General features: G+C 50.4%; 3 protein-coding genes across 4 annotated transcripts in view; all 3 read left to right on the top strand.

Moving 5' to 3' along the window:
• Window positions 1-1,041, top strand: part of si:ch211-221n20.8 (uncharacterized protein LOC100034409 homolog) — a 12,300-nt gene extending 11,259 nt beyond the window's left edge. For both annotated transcript variants that reach the window (XM_064333893.1, XM_064333892.1), the window contains one exon: window positions 361-1,041. In XM_064333893.1, coding sequence (XP_064189963.1) covers window positions 361-439 — 79 coding nt within the window. In that variant the 3' untranslated portion in view covers window positions 440-1,041. The remainder of the gene's footprint in view (window positions 1-360) is intronic.
• Window positions 1,042-2,306: 1,265 nt separating this feature from the next.
• On the top strand, window positions 2,307-9,702 carry LOC135253999 (alanine aminotransferase 2-like). Its single transcript, XM_064333914.1, has 11 exons — window positions 2,307-2,802; window positions 3,312-3,392; window positions 3,787-3,895; window positions 4,177-4,310; window positions 4,570-4,813; window positions 5,170-5,249; window positions 5,620-5,756; window positions 7,348-7,525; window positions 8,111-8,266; window positions 8,680-8,792; window positions 9,108-9,702. Exons 1-11 carry the CDS (start codon window positions 2,629-2,631, stop codon window positions 9,196-9,198), a joined length of 1,497 nt encoding a protein of 498 aa, XP_064189984.1. The 5' UTR covers window positions 2,307-2,628; the 3' UTR covers window positions 9,199-9,702.
• A 923-nt stretch (window positions 9,703-10,625) lies between these two features.
• Window positions 10,626-15,166, top strand: LOC135254007 (proproteinase E-like). The gene is made up of 8 exons (XM_064333933.1): window positions 10,626-10,753; window positions 10,985-11,073; window positions 11,483-11,580; window positions 11,961-12,086; window positions 12,553-12,689; window positions 13,355-13,497; window positions 13,973-14,125; window positions 15,049-15,166. Exons 1-8 carry the CDS (start codon window positions 10,714-10,716, stop codon window positions 15,064-15,066), a joined length of 804 nt encoding a protein of 267 aa, XP_064190003.1. The 5' UTR covers window positions 10,626-10,713; the 3' UTR covers window positions 15,067-15,166.
• The last annotated feature ends 309 nt before the right edge of the window (window positions 15,167-15,475 follow it).

The raw sequence follows: 15,475 nt of genomic DNA, 5'->3' as shown, positions 1-15,475 counted from the left end.
AAACATACACAAAACCACAAGTACACAATCAAGCACACACATACACTTATGCCCACAAACACACACACAACCACAAGTACACAATCAAGCACACATACACTTATGCACACAAACACACGCACAACCACAAGTACACAATCAAGCACACACATACACTTATGCACACAAACACACGCACAACCACAAGTACACAATCAAGCACACACATACACTTATGCCCACAAGCGCGGACACACAAACATGCATGTCTGCCTCACATGCACGTACACATGTGCGCCACACGCAGGGTTTTTAGTAACGCATCTGGGAACATGTAGTTCATTTAAATCAGTAAGTAAAGCTTTCTGTTCCTGTTTTCAGGATCAACCAGGTGCGTGTGTACCTGCTGGCCTACCGGGTGGGCTACAGAGTCCAGTGTCCAAAGAAGAAGGGGACATGAGCACCCCACCACCAAAAAAAAAAACCCCACCTCTCCCCAAAAATATGTACTGCTGTTACTCCACGTCACAGAGCACTGACCTCTGTGTGACCCCTGTGTGACCTCCACTGCATCGAGCCCACTAGCGGGAACCCCGACAGGCTCTCTGTCCATCTGGACAAAATGAGCGTTCTGGTGAAGCTGAACACAGACATGTTACATCAACCAGCCCCGCCCTGACAGCTGCTTCCTCTCTGAGTCTTAAGTAAAAACAAAATGGATGCTTCACCCTTTGGAGAGAGTAGGTTTTTTTTGTAATGTTTTATTTTTCTTCCAGTGTGTTCAAGTCAGTGTTGTAGAACTCCTTTCCTTTCACTTAGCAGCACCGATTGTGACATCAGCATTAGAATGTTCAGTTAAGAACATTGTAGTCACATATTTGCAAATTTTATGCCTTAAAGGGTTAATTCTGCTTGACACACTATCATAGAAAAAGGTTCTGAAATTTTTTTTTGTTTGCTTGTCTAAATGTAACGATGAAAGGAAGTATGTAATTTACAATGAAGGTCACTGCACCTGACAACCAGTATTAGCAAAATAAAATGAAATCCTTGTTTTTTTAAGTGCATTACTTTTTTTCAGCAAACTGCACGTTTCACAACAGAAAAACAATTATGAAGCAAGTGAAATCACGAGCAATTATGATTTAGCATCGTGGTTATCGATCTGAGGCACTCGGCAATATTTGGGAATATTTATAGAAATAAAATATTTTTCATTTCTAGTTTTAAATAGCATTCATCAGTATTACTTAGCAGAAGAATAAATGTGAACACTGAACACATTATATATATATATATATTTATTATATTACATGTGCATGTGTATCATCAATAAAGTAATAATTGGAAGTTCAGTTATATCAACCTAGAATTACAGTACAAAACTATCCATGCTGCAATGGTTCTAAAATAACTGTAATATGGAGGTGAGAACAGGAAGTGAGCCAGGAAGCAGGTCTTCAGGCTGCGGTGTAAGACGGCCGCCAGTGATCCTGTCATCCTGACAAAAGCAGTGGACGACCCCAGTGCTCTGGAGAAAGAAGCCGTCCACCGATGTGTCCTTGTGATTCAGCGTCATTAAAAAACACTGTAATCAGTAATACTCCTGAACTTAGCTGACCGTCCAATGGTTAATGCCGGTGGTTTATTCATTGCAGTCTGCGGCACTTGCTCTGCGACGCACCGGTACTCGGAGCGGTTACTCATTGTCTCGTAAGGTGCAATTTTGACCGCCTCTGGACTTTGAGCGTCCTAAAGATGGCATAATGGCCGAACTTCAGGCCACGGGACAGCCCTCCCCGTCTACCCCCCCTTTCCACCCCACCAAACACTCCTGGCCTGGAGGCGCGGGATCAACAAGATGTCCCAGACACCGTCTGTTTCCGCGTCGCGCGAACGCTACCCTTGGGTCCCGGCGGGAACCGGGCCAAGACCAACGCCCACATTAGGGACTGACAGACAGCATTGTATGCATGTGTATGTAAATAACTTGAGATATGGCGACATAGTTCAGGAGCTAAGACCGATTGTCTGGCAGTCGGAGGGTTGCCGGTTCAAGCCCCGCCCTGGGCGTGTCGAAGTGTCCTTGAGCAAGACCCTACCCTACCCTAACTGCTCTGGCGATGAGAGGCATCAATTGTAGCGCTTGGATAAAGCTATAAATGCAGTCCATTACATTCCATATGATATGAGAATGTGGTGGACCGAATATATGAACTGAAACGCAGGAGGTGTGTGATACGTGGGCAGGCACAGTGAGCGGTAATGAGATAATGATGTGCCAGATTCCCAGATGAGTAGCACTTTTACCTGCTCGGGTAGAAGGTCTTGATGTCATGTTCCCACTGTGTGATTCTTACGCCTTCGGGCACCAATGGGAATCACAGATGTGTTAATCAGTGTCCCCCGGTGGAAGGCTCGACTGGTGTTGACTGGTCCAAGACAAACAGAGCGAGGGTACTTAAGGGAGGAGGTAAGAGAAAAATTAAATGAGGACGGTAACGCCCGGTTTCTAAGAGAAGAGAACCCCTCGGGCCGTTTCGGTGTTCCCTCCAACACAGACCGCAGCAGGGCAGCAGCCCCACGAGGACCGGAGATTCCCAAGCGGGACGCCGGAGCCCGAGGGTTTTCGGGGGGTGACGGGGGGCAATGGGAGACGGGGGCGGCGGCGGCGGCTCCCCCGAGGGGGCGTTTCGGGACGGGGAGGCGGAGGACGGTGCCCGCTCCCGAACGGAGGTGGACCCGAGGGTGAGGGAGATCCGGGCGAGCCAGCGGGACGTCGCGCTGGGACGGGCTGCCCAGATCAGGCGCGGGGGCGCGCAGGTGAGACGCCACGGCGGGCGGGGGCCAAGTGAGAGCGGGACCGGGGGCGATGTAGGGTGCAGGAGGTGTTCCTCCACCCACAAGCAGGCGAGAGGTTTTTTTTTGGGGGGGGGGCCTCTCTGAACGCATTATTTGGAGGCTGCCCTGAGCTGTAAGAGTCTCTTCTGGAGACTGCACCCACTGCCAGGGCTGCGTGGGGAGCAGGCTGCTCATAACTCCGCGTGCACTTACTGCAGTGCCAGCTGCTGTTGCTTGCGCAGCTCCAGTGATGCATTGCATTTCAGGCTACATGCTGTGCAGCATCTTTGACTTGCTATTGTGTGTTTGTCTTGCATGCATTACATTGCAGGGGAAGGTGTGTACGTATAGAAACTGCATATGTGCAGACAGATAATTTAATGTTAATTACTGTTCCTTTTTTCATTTATTTTTTGCCTTGTATTAAATGATTAATTATCACTTTGACATAATGTTACAGCAATGCATTAATATTGTCCTCTGCTATGCAGGGTTCAGAGAAGGAGTTGATTGATATCTGCTGGGGTGACGCACACAGCACAGGCATAAAACCCCTCTCCTTCGTCCGGCAGGTCAGTCTTATTCAAGCCTTAACCCTCGGAAGAGCACATTTCTTGTAAATTTCCTCATTTCGCTCTTCCGCATTTAACTGCTCGTCGTCCTGTCTGTTCTCTGCCTGCTGTCGCTGCCTGCCTGCCTGTCTGTCTATCTGTCTGTCTGTCTGCATGCCTGTCTGTCTCTCTGCCCGTCTGTCTGTCTCTCTGCCCATCTGTCTGTCTGTCTCTCTGCCTGTCTGTCTGCCTGTCTGCCTGCCTGCCTGCCTGTCTCTCTGCCTGTCTGCCTGCCTGTCTGCCTGCCTGCCTGCCTGCCTGTCTCTCTGCCTGTCTGTCTGCCTGTCTGCCTGCCTGCCTGTCTCTCTGCCTGTCTGTCTGCCTGCCTATCTCTCTGTCTGTCTGTCTGGCTCAGGTCCTTGCTGCCTGCCTGCACCCTGAGCTCCTCCACAGTGATAGACTGCCTGTTGACGCACGACAGAGGGCCCAGAGGCTGCTGGGAGAATGTGAGGGTGGCAGCTTGGGTAAGGAAGTGTGAGTGTGTGTGTGTGTGTGTGTGTGTGTGTGAGTGCGTGTATGAAAATGTACAGTGCAAATCATGTGTCTATGAATGTATGTGTGCATGTGTCTAACTGTATCATTGTGCATGGTGTGTTTGCACATGAATGTAATTTTGTGTGCGCATGTGTGTATGTGTCTGTATTTGTGTGTGTGCATGTGTGTATGTGTCTGTATATGTGTGTGTGTGTGTGAGTGTGTGTGTGTGTGTTTGTGTGTGTGTGTGTGTGTGTGTGTGTGTATTCAGGGTCATACACACACTCGTGCGGTCTCCCTCACGTCCGGCGCAGTGTGGCAGAGTTTATCACGCGACGGGACGGGGGCGTGGCCTCTCTCCCCGAAAACATCTTCATCTCCTTGGGCTCCCAGCGAGCCCTCACGGTGAGCAGGGGGGGCGGGGTCACCTGAAATTTCTTCATGGTGTGGCCAGCAGAGGGCTACAGATTCAATTTGGGGCAGGGGGGAGGCACACTATCACCAACCGTTATATTAGCCAATTATAATGTGCTATTTTAGGGGGGGGAAACAGGAGTGGCACTTGGGGTAGCCAGTCAAATTCCAGGGGAGAGCAGGCCCCTTTTGGACACGCCCCTGCTCCCGAGTTGTGTCTGTATTGTCGTCTTGCTGTCACTCCTGCCAGCTGGTCCTGAGCCTGCTAGCCCAGGGTGAGGGCGTGTCCCGGACTGGCGTTCTGACCCCGGCGCCTGCCTGTTACACCGTCGCCATGGCGCTGGCAGCGGTGGGCGTGGCCCCGGTGCCCTATCACCTGTGCGAGGAGCAGGGGTGGGTGCTGCGGGTGGACGAGGTGTGCCGGGTCCTCCGAGCCTCTAGGGGGCACTGTGACCCCAGAGTGCTGTACGTCGTCAACCCAGGGAATCCCACAGGTGCGTACAGCAGTCTAACATTTCACCAGTCAGCTGCGTGTGCCCGTGCTGGCTCACTTATTGATTAATCCATGATTTATACATTTCATAAACACACAGTTTATGCCTAGAGGGCACTGACATATACTCATGGCAAAATTAAATGATAACATAAAAACAAATGTTAATCATCTATTTCTGGAAGGGACACCTGTTGGCAACTAAACATCCCACTGACACAAAATGCCCTAGATGGGAAAAGACATTGATATCCGTGTTGTTCTTCAGAAGTAAAAAAATTTGAAGACACAAAAAAATATGGTCCAGAGCTCACTCCAGCAAGTTATAAGTGACTTCCTGCTTCCTGTTTCCCCAAGGTCATGTGCAGAGCAAGGAGTCAATCGAGCAGGTGATCCGATTGGCTGCTGAAGAAAGGCTCATCCTTGTGGTGAACGAGGTGATTGTGTATTACGGTTTTTTTTGCAGTGGAGCCCAACACGGGGTGAATTAGTTTCCTGTCTGTCCATCACTTCTTTCATCTTCACTCTATTGCTCTCCACAAAACAAAGCTGAGGCCTCACATTATGGCCAGACCTGGGTCTTTTGGATTCAAATACTTTTCTGTGCTCTGTTGATCTTGCCTGGTGTAATTGAGCCTGCCAATATGACCAGAAGTCGGGGTTTGCACTTTTTGAGAGTATTTAATTGGTTCCAATACACCAGCTTAAATATTCTCTCTCTCTCTCTCTCTCCACCTCTCTCCCTCTCTCTCTCTCTCTCTCTCTCTCTCTCTCTCTCTCTCTCTATCTCTCTCTCTCTCTCTCCAGGTCGATCAGGACAGTGTGCACGGGGAGGGCTCTGAATTTGTGTCCTACAGGAAGGTGCTGTTTGAGATGGGGCCTCAGTTCTCAGACGCGGTCGAGCTGATCTCCCTCCACTCCATCTCCAGGGGGCTCATGGGAGAGTGAGTTTCCATTTTCCCCCGTGCTGCTTAACACCTTGCGTTGGACCCTTTAAAAAAAAAAAGACCAATTCTCTGAACTGGGGCGGCAGTGTAGTATTATGGGTAAGAAACTGGTCTCGTAACTGAAAGGTCACTGGCTCAATTCCCGACTTGGACACTGCTGTTGTACCCTTGAGCAAAGGTACTTAACCTGCATTGCTTCAGATATATAATATAATGAGCCAAGGAAAGTGCTCGTAAAATGTGTGAAGTCTGCAAAAGTAAAAGAAACAGTAAACAAACTACAGTCCATGTGAATGACGAAGCCAGGCAGAGAGTGATCAGTAATACGATGAGCAGAGTACAGTGAAAGTATCAGATAGCAAAGCAGTGAATTGGTGAATCAAGCCAGCACTAGAAACTGAATCAGTGAATCAGTGAAACAAACCAGCAGAGAAACTGAATCAGTGAATCAGTGAAACAAGCCAGCAGAGAGTGAGTGAGGCAGTGAGTCGGTAAAGCAGTGAGTCAGTGAATCAGTGAAACAACCGCAGGAGTGAGTGAGGCTGGTCGGTAAAGCAGTGAGTCAGTGATCACAAGCCAGCAGAGAGTGAGGGAGGCAGTGAGTCGTTAAAGCAGTGAGTCAGTGATCACAAGCCAGCAGAGAGTGGGGAGCAGTGAGTCGGTAAAGCAGTGAGTCAGTGAATCAGTGAAACAAGCCAGCAGAGAGTGAGTGAGGCAGTGAGTCGGTAAAGCAGTGAGTCAGTGAATCACAAGCCAGCAGAGAGTGAGGGAGGCAGTGAGTCGGTAAAGCAGTGAGTCAGTGAATCACAAGCCAGCAGAGAGTGAGGGAGGCAGTGAGTCGGTAAAGCAGTGAGTCAGTGAATCAGTGAAACAAGCCAGCAGAGAGTGAGTGAGGCAGTGAGTCGGTAAAGCAGTGAGTCAGTGAATCAGTGAAACAAGCCAGCAGAGAGTGAGTGAGGCAGTGAGTCGGTAAAGCAGTGAGTCAGTGAATCACAAGCCAGCAGAGAGTGAGGGAGGCAGTGAGTCGGTAAAGCAGTGAGTCAGTGAACCACAAGCCAGCAGAGAGTGAGGGAGGCAGTGAGTCGGTAAAGCAGTGAGTCAGTGAATCGGTGAAACAAGCCAGCAGAGAGTGAGGGAGGCAGTGAGTCGGTAAAGCAGTGAGTCAGTGAATCAGTGAAACAAGCCAGCAGAGAGTGAGGGAGGCAGTGAGTCGGTAAAGCAGTGAGTCAGTGAATCAGTGAAACAAGCCAGCAGAGAGTGAGTGAGGCAGTGAGTCGGTAAAGCAGTGAGTCAGTGAATCAGTGAAACAAGCCAGCAGAGAATGAGTGAGACAGTGAGTCGGTAAAGCAGTGAGTCAGTGAATCAGTGAAACAAGCCAGCAGAGAGTGAGTGAGGCAGTGAGTCGGTAAAGCAGTGAGTCAGTGAATCAGTGAAACAAGCCAGCAGAGAGTGAGTGAGGCAGTGAGTCGGTAAAGCAGTGAGTCAGTGAATCAGTGAAACAAGCCAGCAGAGAGTGAGGGAGGCAGTGAGTCGGTAAAGCAGTGAGTCAGTGAATCGATGTGCGCTCGCGACTCTTCTCCTGGTGCAGGGGCGGCCTGCGTTCTGGGTACATGGAAGTGCTCAACGTGGACCCCGCGGTGATCTCTACGTTTCAGCGGACTCTGCTCTCCGTGGACATATGCCCCCCCGTCCCGGGTCAGATCGCCCTGGACCTCATGGCCTGTCCCCCGCGCCCCGGGGACCCCTCCCACGCCACATACGCGGAGGTCAGCCCCCCCCTTCCCCCCCCCACGGCCCGCCCCACCCCCCTGGAACAAAACAGAGCTCAGCTAACAGGAAATCATTTTTACATAGCATCACAGGATGCTAAGTCTGTTAAACGCAGCTATGAATAGATGGCTCGTGTGCACCACAGCCCTGCAGCTGCAGCTGTTTGAGACTTGCTTCTGTGCAAAATGTAAGTCTCTCTGGACCAGAGCGCCTGCTGAATCCTGGGTTTACAACAGGGGGTCCAGAGGTCCCATGGGGGTCCTTAAAGGTACTGCAGGGGGTCCCTGACAAAGACTTGATATGCATTGAATATATATAAATTTGGGAAAATATTTCAAAATATAAAGCCTTAAAAAAAAAGTATTACTTTTATTAACTTGATGATGGGGGGGCCCAGGATGCCTTTGAGCCTGGCTGGGGGGTGGGGTGGGTGGGGGGGGGGGTCCCTGTACGAGAAAGGTTTGGAAGCCTGTATACTAAAAGAATGTCATGTAAGTGCAGAGGTCCTAGGAACAGAGTACATAGAACTCGCCCCAAATGAAGACCAGGTCGTAAATCTGTCATGACCCCCCCGCCGCCAGGAAGTCCAGACCCAACGGGACGCGCTGATTGGGAATGTCCGCCGGGCCCGGGAGGTTCTGGACTCTCTGCCGGGGGTCAGCTGCCAGACGGGCGCGGGGGGGCATTACCTCTTCCCCCGGCTGCACCTCCCCACGGCAGCGGTGGAGCAGGCCAGGGTGAGCACAGCACCCCCCCGAAATCACTCTGTGTGTGTGTGTGTGTGTGTGTGTGTGTGTGTGTGTGTGTGTGTGTGTATGTGTGTGTGTGTGTGTGTGTGTGTGTGTGTGTGTGTGTGTGTGTGTGTGTGTGTGTGTGTGTGCATGTGTGACTGTACATAGATATACAGTATGTGAGTGTATGCATGCATGCATGTTTTTATGCCTGTGTATATATATTTTTGTATGTTCATATTGTACGTATTGTTATGTATACATTATGTGTGTATTTACAGTATGTAAATAAAGCAAGACCAGACTGATTTAGTCCATCGCAGTATATTCACTCTCTCTCTCTCTCTCCCTCCCTCTCTCTCTCTCTCCCTCTCTCTCCCTCTCTTTCCGTCTCTTTCCACCCCCCCTCCCCCCACTAGTCAGCTGGAGTTGAGGCAGACCTGCTGTACTCTGGGCAGCTGCTGGAGGAGGAAGGGTTGTGTGTTGGACCCGGGTGCGAGTTTGGGCAAAGGGAAGGCACTTACCACATCAGGTGTGTTCCCACACTCACCCTCCCCTCCCCCCCGTATCTGGGTCACAAAAGCAGAGTGTGTTTCAACCCATAACACCTTTACATGCCCTGCATGTTTATACACAATCTCACTGTAAGTCCCCAGAATTCCTCTACACCAAATCCTGGTATCGTGGTACAAGCGTAAACAATGTGTCATGCAAAATGCTATTTAAAAAAGAAAAATTAAAACGTCTTATCAGATGTTATGTGATTGCGAGGCCTGTCTCAGTTTGATGTTTGATCGTTCTCGTTGCTGGTCTGTCTGGTGAGCGCCCTCTGCTGGTCACCTCTCAGGTTGCATGTGATGGCGTGCCCTGAGGTTCTGGAGGACGCTTTGGGTCGTCTGAAGAGGTTCCACCTCAGGTTTATGAGAGCGTTTTCCTGACCTCCTGCCGTTTCTCCTGACCTCCTGCCGTTTCTCCCCGCAAGGAAATGGCTCCCCTGCTGTAATAAACCAGAAAAACTAATAAACCCAACCTTCACCTGATCCTTTTTGGGCGAAACTTTTTTTTTTTCAGTCGCAAGTTGATTGTCAGGTGGTTATTCATCTCATTATTTTAGGTGGGGATTCACAAAATCTTCAGCGTTCGAATCTCTGCGACATACACTCGCACATTTGCAGATTGTCTTTCATAAAAATTGTCGATGAGCGAATCACGGACACTTCCCCCTCTCACCCATTTGCCCTTTGAAGAGCAGGTTTTTTTGGAAGTGGGTCTCTTCCAAATTGTAAGTCAGTGTTCTAGGACTCCATTGCCTTCATTTGCTGGCAGTAATTGGCGATTGTTACATCAGCATTAGAATGTTCAGTTAAGAATCACATATTGGTTGAGGATGAAGCTGTAAAAAAAAATAAAAATAAAAAATAAATAAACAAGCCACAGAATTACTGATGCGTGTTCAGAATACCTTGTATGTTTCGCTGGAAGAGAATCAGAGGACAGAGGTGTTCCTGGTACAGGTGAACAGGTGCATAACCACAAACCAGAGAGCGGCTTTTATTACCGAGATAAGCCACAGGGTCGACTTAGCCGTGCACCCAAACTGAACCTCGTGACAGCCAACACAGCCGCTGTGGCAAGCGCAAGTTCCACCATGCAAATCAAATTTTGTCCTGGGGAATTTTATTTTGAGAATGACCTGGTTGGTACAAAGTAGGGCAACAGCATGCTGGGTAAATGATGCACTATTATAATAACCAGAATAGTTGCACTGTGCTTTTTCCAGTTTTTGTTTATTGCCTTGAGCGCAGCGAACATTAACGTCGCACGTTACCGTATGTCGCCTGCTTCTGTCAAGGACCGTGCTTCTGACAATAAGCCAACTCAAACATGTCTTCACCTAATCGGGTGAGAACACTAACACTGAAGTCTGATTCCCTGGGCCTGAAACACCTGCTCTTTTAAATCGCTGGAAAGCTGCCCTTAATTTCTGTGCTGCTGTTCATCGTTACGATCACAAGCCAAGCAAACATACAGAAGTGTGTGAATTAAAATTCATGCGGACACAAAATATCAGAAAACGACACATGCTGCATGTGTCACATTGCTAAAAATTGTAATTCACAATCTCGACGTTTGTCAGTTTGGTCCAGAGGTCAGAGGTCAGAGGTCAGATAGCTTCATGCGGGATCATGACACCTCTTCCAGCTGAAAGTCAGCTGTCCCAGGAGGTGCAGCCATTGGCATTGGTAGCATTGGTAGCATGGCAGCATGGCTTCTGTGCGTTTTAGGCTTTATAGTTTAAAGACTGTGGCCAGTGCTTGCCCAATGCAAAGAGCACCTGGGCAAACAGGCAGGTGTTCCCAGCTAATATTAGCACCAGGGCCCCTGATAACAGCCCAGGGCCGATATCGAGGGATATAAGGGGTCGGAGTCCCACGGACATCGTCGGAGGAAATATGATGAAACTTGGTCTTGTTCTGCTGCTGGCGGCCACCGGTGAGTATTCGACAAATTATATTTTTTTAAAAACTGCATTTATGTTTATGTACATTAATTTAGCAGATGCTCTTTTCCATAGACTTGCAATGCGAATCGTCAGGGGTACAGACCTGAGGCGTGTTTTAAAGGGGCGTTGAACTGCTTGAATATGGAATCGTCCACCCAAGGTTCCACCCCGAAGTTACACCCCGAGATTAAAACACCTGTACCTGTGTGTGTGTGTTCCAGCCTACGGGTGCGGGGTGCCCACCTACAAGCCCAACCCGAGCCGGGTGGTGAACGGGGTCGACGCTCGCCCCTACAGCTGGCCCTGGCAGGTAGGAGGGCGGCCATTTTGTCCGTTCTGCATAAGCGGGTTTTTCACTGCTCGCCATTCACCGTACATCGGTGTCGCACATCGGCCATCTTGCATTAGCTTCAGATCTATTTGTTTAGCGTTTAATATTTAAGCTTTTTTAACCTGGCCTGTTGCATGCTCTGCCAGTCTGTGCTGGCTGCCACTGGCCTGCATTTGTAAACCAGGGTGTTGTGGTCTGGTCCGGGGGAGGAACGCTGCTGCTGTGGGCTAACCGTGAGCAGAAAGGAGGCAGCTTGACTTCGTGACTAATGTTCTCGCCGCCGTTCTTCACCAGCTCAGAGGGGATGCGTCTCCTAAGCGAGCGGCGCACAGCGGCGGTCTCCGCGCTGAAAGGAAGTTCATGTTTACGTTTTGTGTGTCCTCTCCAGATTTCCCTGCAGTACCTGAGTTCTGGCACCTACCGGCACACCTGTGGGGGCACGCTCATCGCCCCCAACTGGGTCCTGACTGCGGGGCACTGCATTTCGTGAGTTCGACCCACCCCCCCGCCCCCCAATCCCCCAATCCCCTTCTGTGAAATGACACCAAGACCAATACAAGGACAGGGACATGTGAAAAACAAATGCCACACAGCAGGAAGCTCAGTGAACGCACATTACCTAGCCCACCTGTACCTGTACCTGTACCTGTACCACACAAAATGGTCACCTCCCCCCCTTATTATCTTGTTGTAGGTAGTACTGTCCCCCCCCCCGCCCAAAAAAAATCATAAAGAAATTTTCAGTTTGTTGAGATCTACACCCATTGAGTCTCACTGCTACATGCGATGGATTGTACTCGTCGTGTGTGAAATTTAAACTTACAAGTTTAAAGTTTTGAAATAACCGCCCCCCCCCCCCGGGACAGGTCTCGCAAGTATCGCGTGGTCCTGGGAGAGTACGACCTGACCAGGGAGGAGAATAACGAGCAGATTCGGGAGGTGTCGAAGATCCTCGTGCACCCCGGCTGGAACGACAACTGCGTGGCCTGCGGGTGAGGCCCCGTTACCTGTCCCACGAGCGCGCCCCCCCCCCACACCTGGAGGACGGCGTGAAGGGGGAACGGGCGCGGCGTTTTGGGCGCCTCTTTAATCGGCGAAGAAAGGAGGGGGGCTTCACGCCCGGAGGCTGTGAAATTGTACTGTGGCTGATGTTGTTGAGAGCATTCACACAGATCGGTTTGGTAACTGTTGGATTGTATAAGAGTGCCCCAGAGATGGGGTGCTGGGGCCCAGTGCGAGGTCTTCGCGTGCGAGGTGACGCCCCTGATTGTGTAACTGGAATCCGTGTTCAATGAAAAAAAGAAAAAGAGCGTATATAGTTCACCGAGTATAAGACAAAGCAGGCAATGCGAACGAGAAAAATGAAATGAACAGTGCTGTCGTTTAGTTACAAAGAGTAAGGAGATTTTTTTTAAAAAGAAAAGAAAAATGGATGTATTTATTTTCCCCACCTTCCAGCGACGACGTGGCCCTGGTGAAGCTGGCCTCCAGCGCCTTCATCAACGACAAGGTGCAGCTGGCCTGCGTGCCGCCGGCCGGGGACCTGGTGGCCCACAACGAGCCCTGCTACATCACCGGCTGGGGCAGGCTGTACAGTAAGCATCGCCCCCCCCCCCCTCACCACCCCCAACCCCGAAATTTACCGCAAGTCAAACGTTTACAGCATTCACCGTGGGCTTACCGGCATTAGAAGGTGCCGGATGGTTTTTCTTAGTGCCCCCAGCGTCCGACTGTGCTGCACTTCTGGTCGGGTCGCACTTGATGCGTTCAACTGCAGTTTTGAGCAAAGGACGTACAGTAGATCTCGTTTCAACTTTGGAGGGGGTGTGGGGAGCTGGGGAGGAGGGGAGGCGGATCGGTATGGGGTGGGGTTGGTGGTGTAAACAAACAGGATATTGGGGTTGCAATAGGGGTGTGTCCCCCATTCCCCCTGGGATCTGTGTCCATGGGTTTCGAGTGAATTACCGTAGCCTGACGAGTTCACCTGTGCTCTCTCCTGGGTAACTAGCCCTCAGACCAGCTGACCCCTCTCAGGGTGTTCTATGTGGTTGCGTGTAGGATGTTGTTTGTTTGGGCTTTACAGTACTGTGTGGTTGACTTGCACTGAGAGTGACAGAACCAGGCTCTCACAGGTATGCCTGGGTTCTGGGCTCTTTACGGGTATGCCTGGGTTCTGGGCTCTTTATGGGTTGTCTGTAGCGGGTTCGGCTCGCGTCCAGAGAGACTGAGCGCTTTCTCCGTTTCTGTGTGTCCCAAAAAGCCGGAGGTCCCATCGCCTCCAAGCTCCAGCAGGCCCTGCTGCCGGTGGTGGACCATCCCGTGTGCAGCCGGTCCGACTGGTGGGGCAGCAGCGTCAAGCCCAGCATGGTGTGCGCCGGGGGGGACATCCGCTCCGGCTGCAACGTGAGTCCCGCTTTTCCAAAAAGCCCCCCCCCCCGTACCCCCACCCCTGCTCCTCTCCTCTCCCGGCTGGCTTTCCCGGAACGCTAATCCAGCCATCGCACGGGAACCCAACCCGGGAATAACCCTCACCGCTCAGACAGGGGGGAATGTTACGCATGGTGTCAAAATCCTGGGGCGGGGCTGTGGGCTGGTTTTCACTGGACGGGGGGTGCACTTTCATCCTTCATCACCATCATCACCACCATTGTCATCATCATCATCATCATCATCATCATCACCATCCCTGTCACAATACTCACCATCACTCGCTCTCTTTCCAACCTGGGTTTTTTAATTGTTTATGTTAGTTGGGTCTCTCCTGTCACACAGAAATCTGTCCTCCTTCCTCGTCATGTTCCCTCTCCCCCCTTCACTGCATTCTTTGCATCTCTCTCTCTCTCTCTCTCCCCCTCTCTCTCGCTCTCTCTCTCTGTAGGGAGACTCGGGAGGGCCTCTGAACTGTCAGGGCAGGGACGGCAGGTGGTACGTCCAGGGAGTGACCAGCTTTGTCTCGTCTCGCGGCTGCAACACCATCCAGAAGCCCACCGTCTTCACCCGCACGTCCTCCTTCAGCCAGTGGATCAGTGACGTGAGTCGCATCCGCCCCCTCCCCTCCCCTCCCCTCCCCCCCCCATTACCCAGAAGCCCACCGTCTTCACCCGCACGTCCTCCTTCAGCCAGTGGATCAGTGACATGAGTCGCATCCGCCCCTCCCCTCCCCTCCCCTCCCCCTCCACATTACCCAGAAGCCCACCGTCTTCACCCGCACGTCCTCCTTCAGCCAGTGGATCAGTGACGTGAGTCGCATCCCCTCCCCTCCCTCCCCCCCATTACCCAAAGCCCACCGTCTCACCCGCACGCCTCCTTCAGCCAGTGGATCAGTGACGGAGTCGCATCCCCCCCTCCCTCCCCCATTACCCAAGGCCCCTCTATACACCTGCTAGCAGTGCGCTAAGCTGCTAACGCTTTCTGAGACAACCTGGTGAAACTCCGAGCAGCTCTAGGAGCTGTACTGGCATGGTGTTTGCTCAGCAGACCCCTCAACTGGGTGGATCTGCCACCCCAAGCTGTATTTATACACTGGACATGTGTAGTACCTTATTTTCTAGTCATGACATAACCTGAAAGACTTGTGTAGTACCTTATTTTCTTGTCATGACATAACCTGAAAGACATGTGTAGTACCTTATTTTCTTATCGTGACATAACCTGAAAGACATGTGTAGCACCTTATTTTCTTGTCATGACACAACCTGAAAGACTTGTGTAGTACCTTATTTTCTTGTCATGACATAACCTGAAAGACTTGTGTAGTACCTTATTTTCTTGTCATGACATAACTTGAAAGACTTGTGTAGTACCTTATTTTCTTGTCATGACATAACTTGAAAGACTTGTGTAGTACCTTATTTTCTTGTCGTGACATAACCTGAAAGACACGAGTAGTAACTAATTTTATTAATACCTTGCTGACATAGCCAGAAAAATCACAGCTGTTTCTTGTCTTTTTAGACAATGCTCTACAACTGAGGTTCCATGACAGTAACACCTGCAGTTTTCCCTCCGAAGACCACATGTTATGCCCTAAAAGGCATTAAATAAATCAGTGGAAAATAAAGTTTAAATCCTTGATGTGTCAAACAAGCCTCTTATTCTTCTGATAAATATATATTTTTGACAGATTGTAAATGGTTTGTTTCATAGCCTTCTCTCCTCTCAGCTTTTGGAGAATTGAGAAAAATTCTCAATTCCTATTTTACGAAGGAACTAAATTCAGATTCAGATTTACGTTTCAGCCCTGTGAGCGTGTGTGTCTGTACACACACACACACACACACACACACACTTTTTTAATCCCCAAATGAGCATGTGGAGTAGCTGTTTTGCCACATTCACACACACAACCTACAGCTGAAATGTGTGTCCACTCGACTGCAAG

Source organism: Anguilla rostrata, chromosome 4 (genome assembly GCF_018555375.3).
Source record: "Anguilla rostrata isolate EN2019 chromosome 4, ASM1855537v3, whole genome shotgun sequence".
In the NCBI taxonomy this organism is placed as follows: domain Eukaryota; kingdom Metazoa; phylum Chordata; class Actinopteri; order Anguilliformes; family Anguillidae; genus Anguilla; species Anguilla rostrata.
This window is presented reverse-complemented; position numbering and strand designations above follow the sequence as displayed.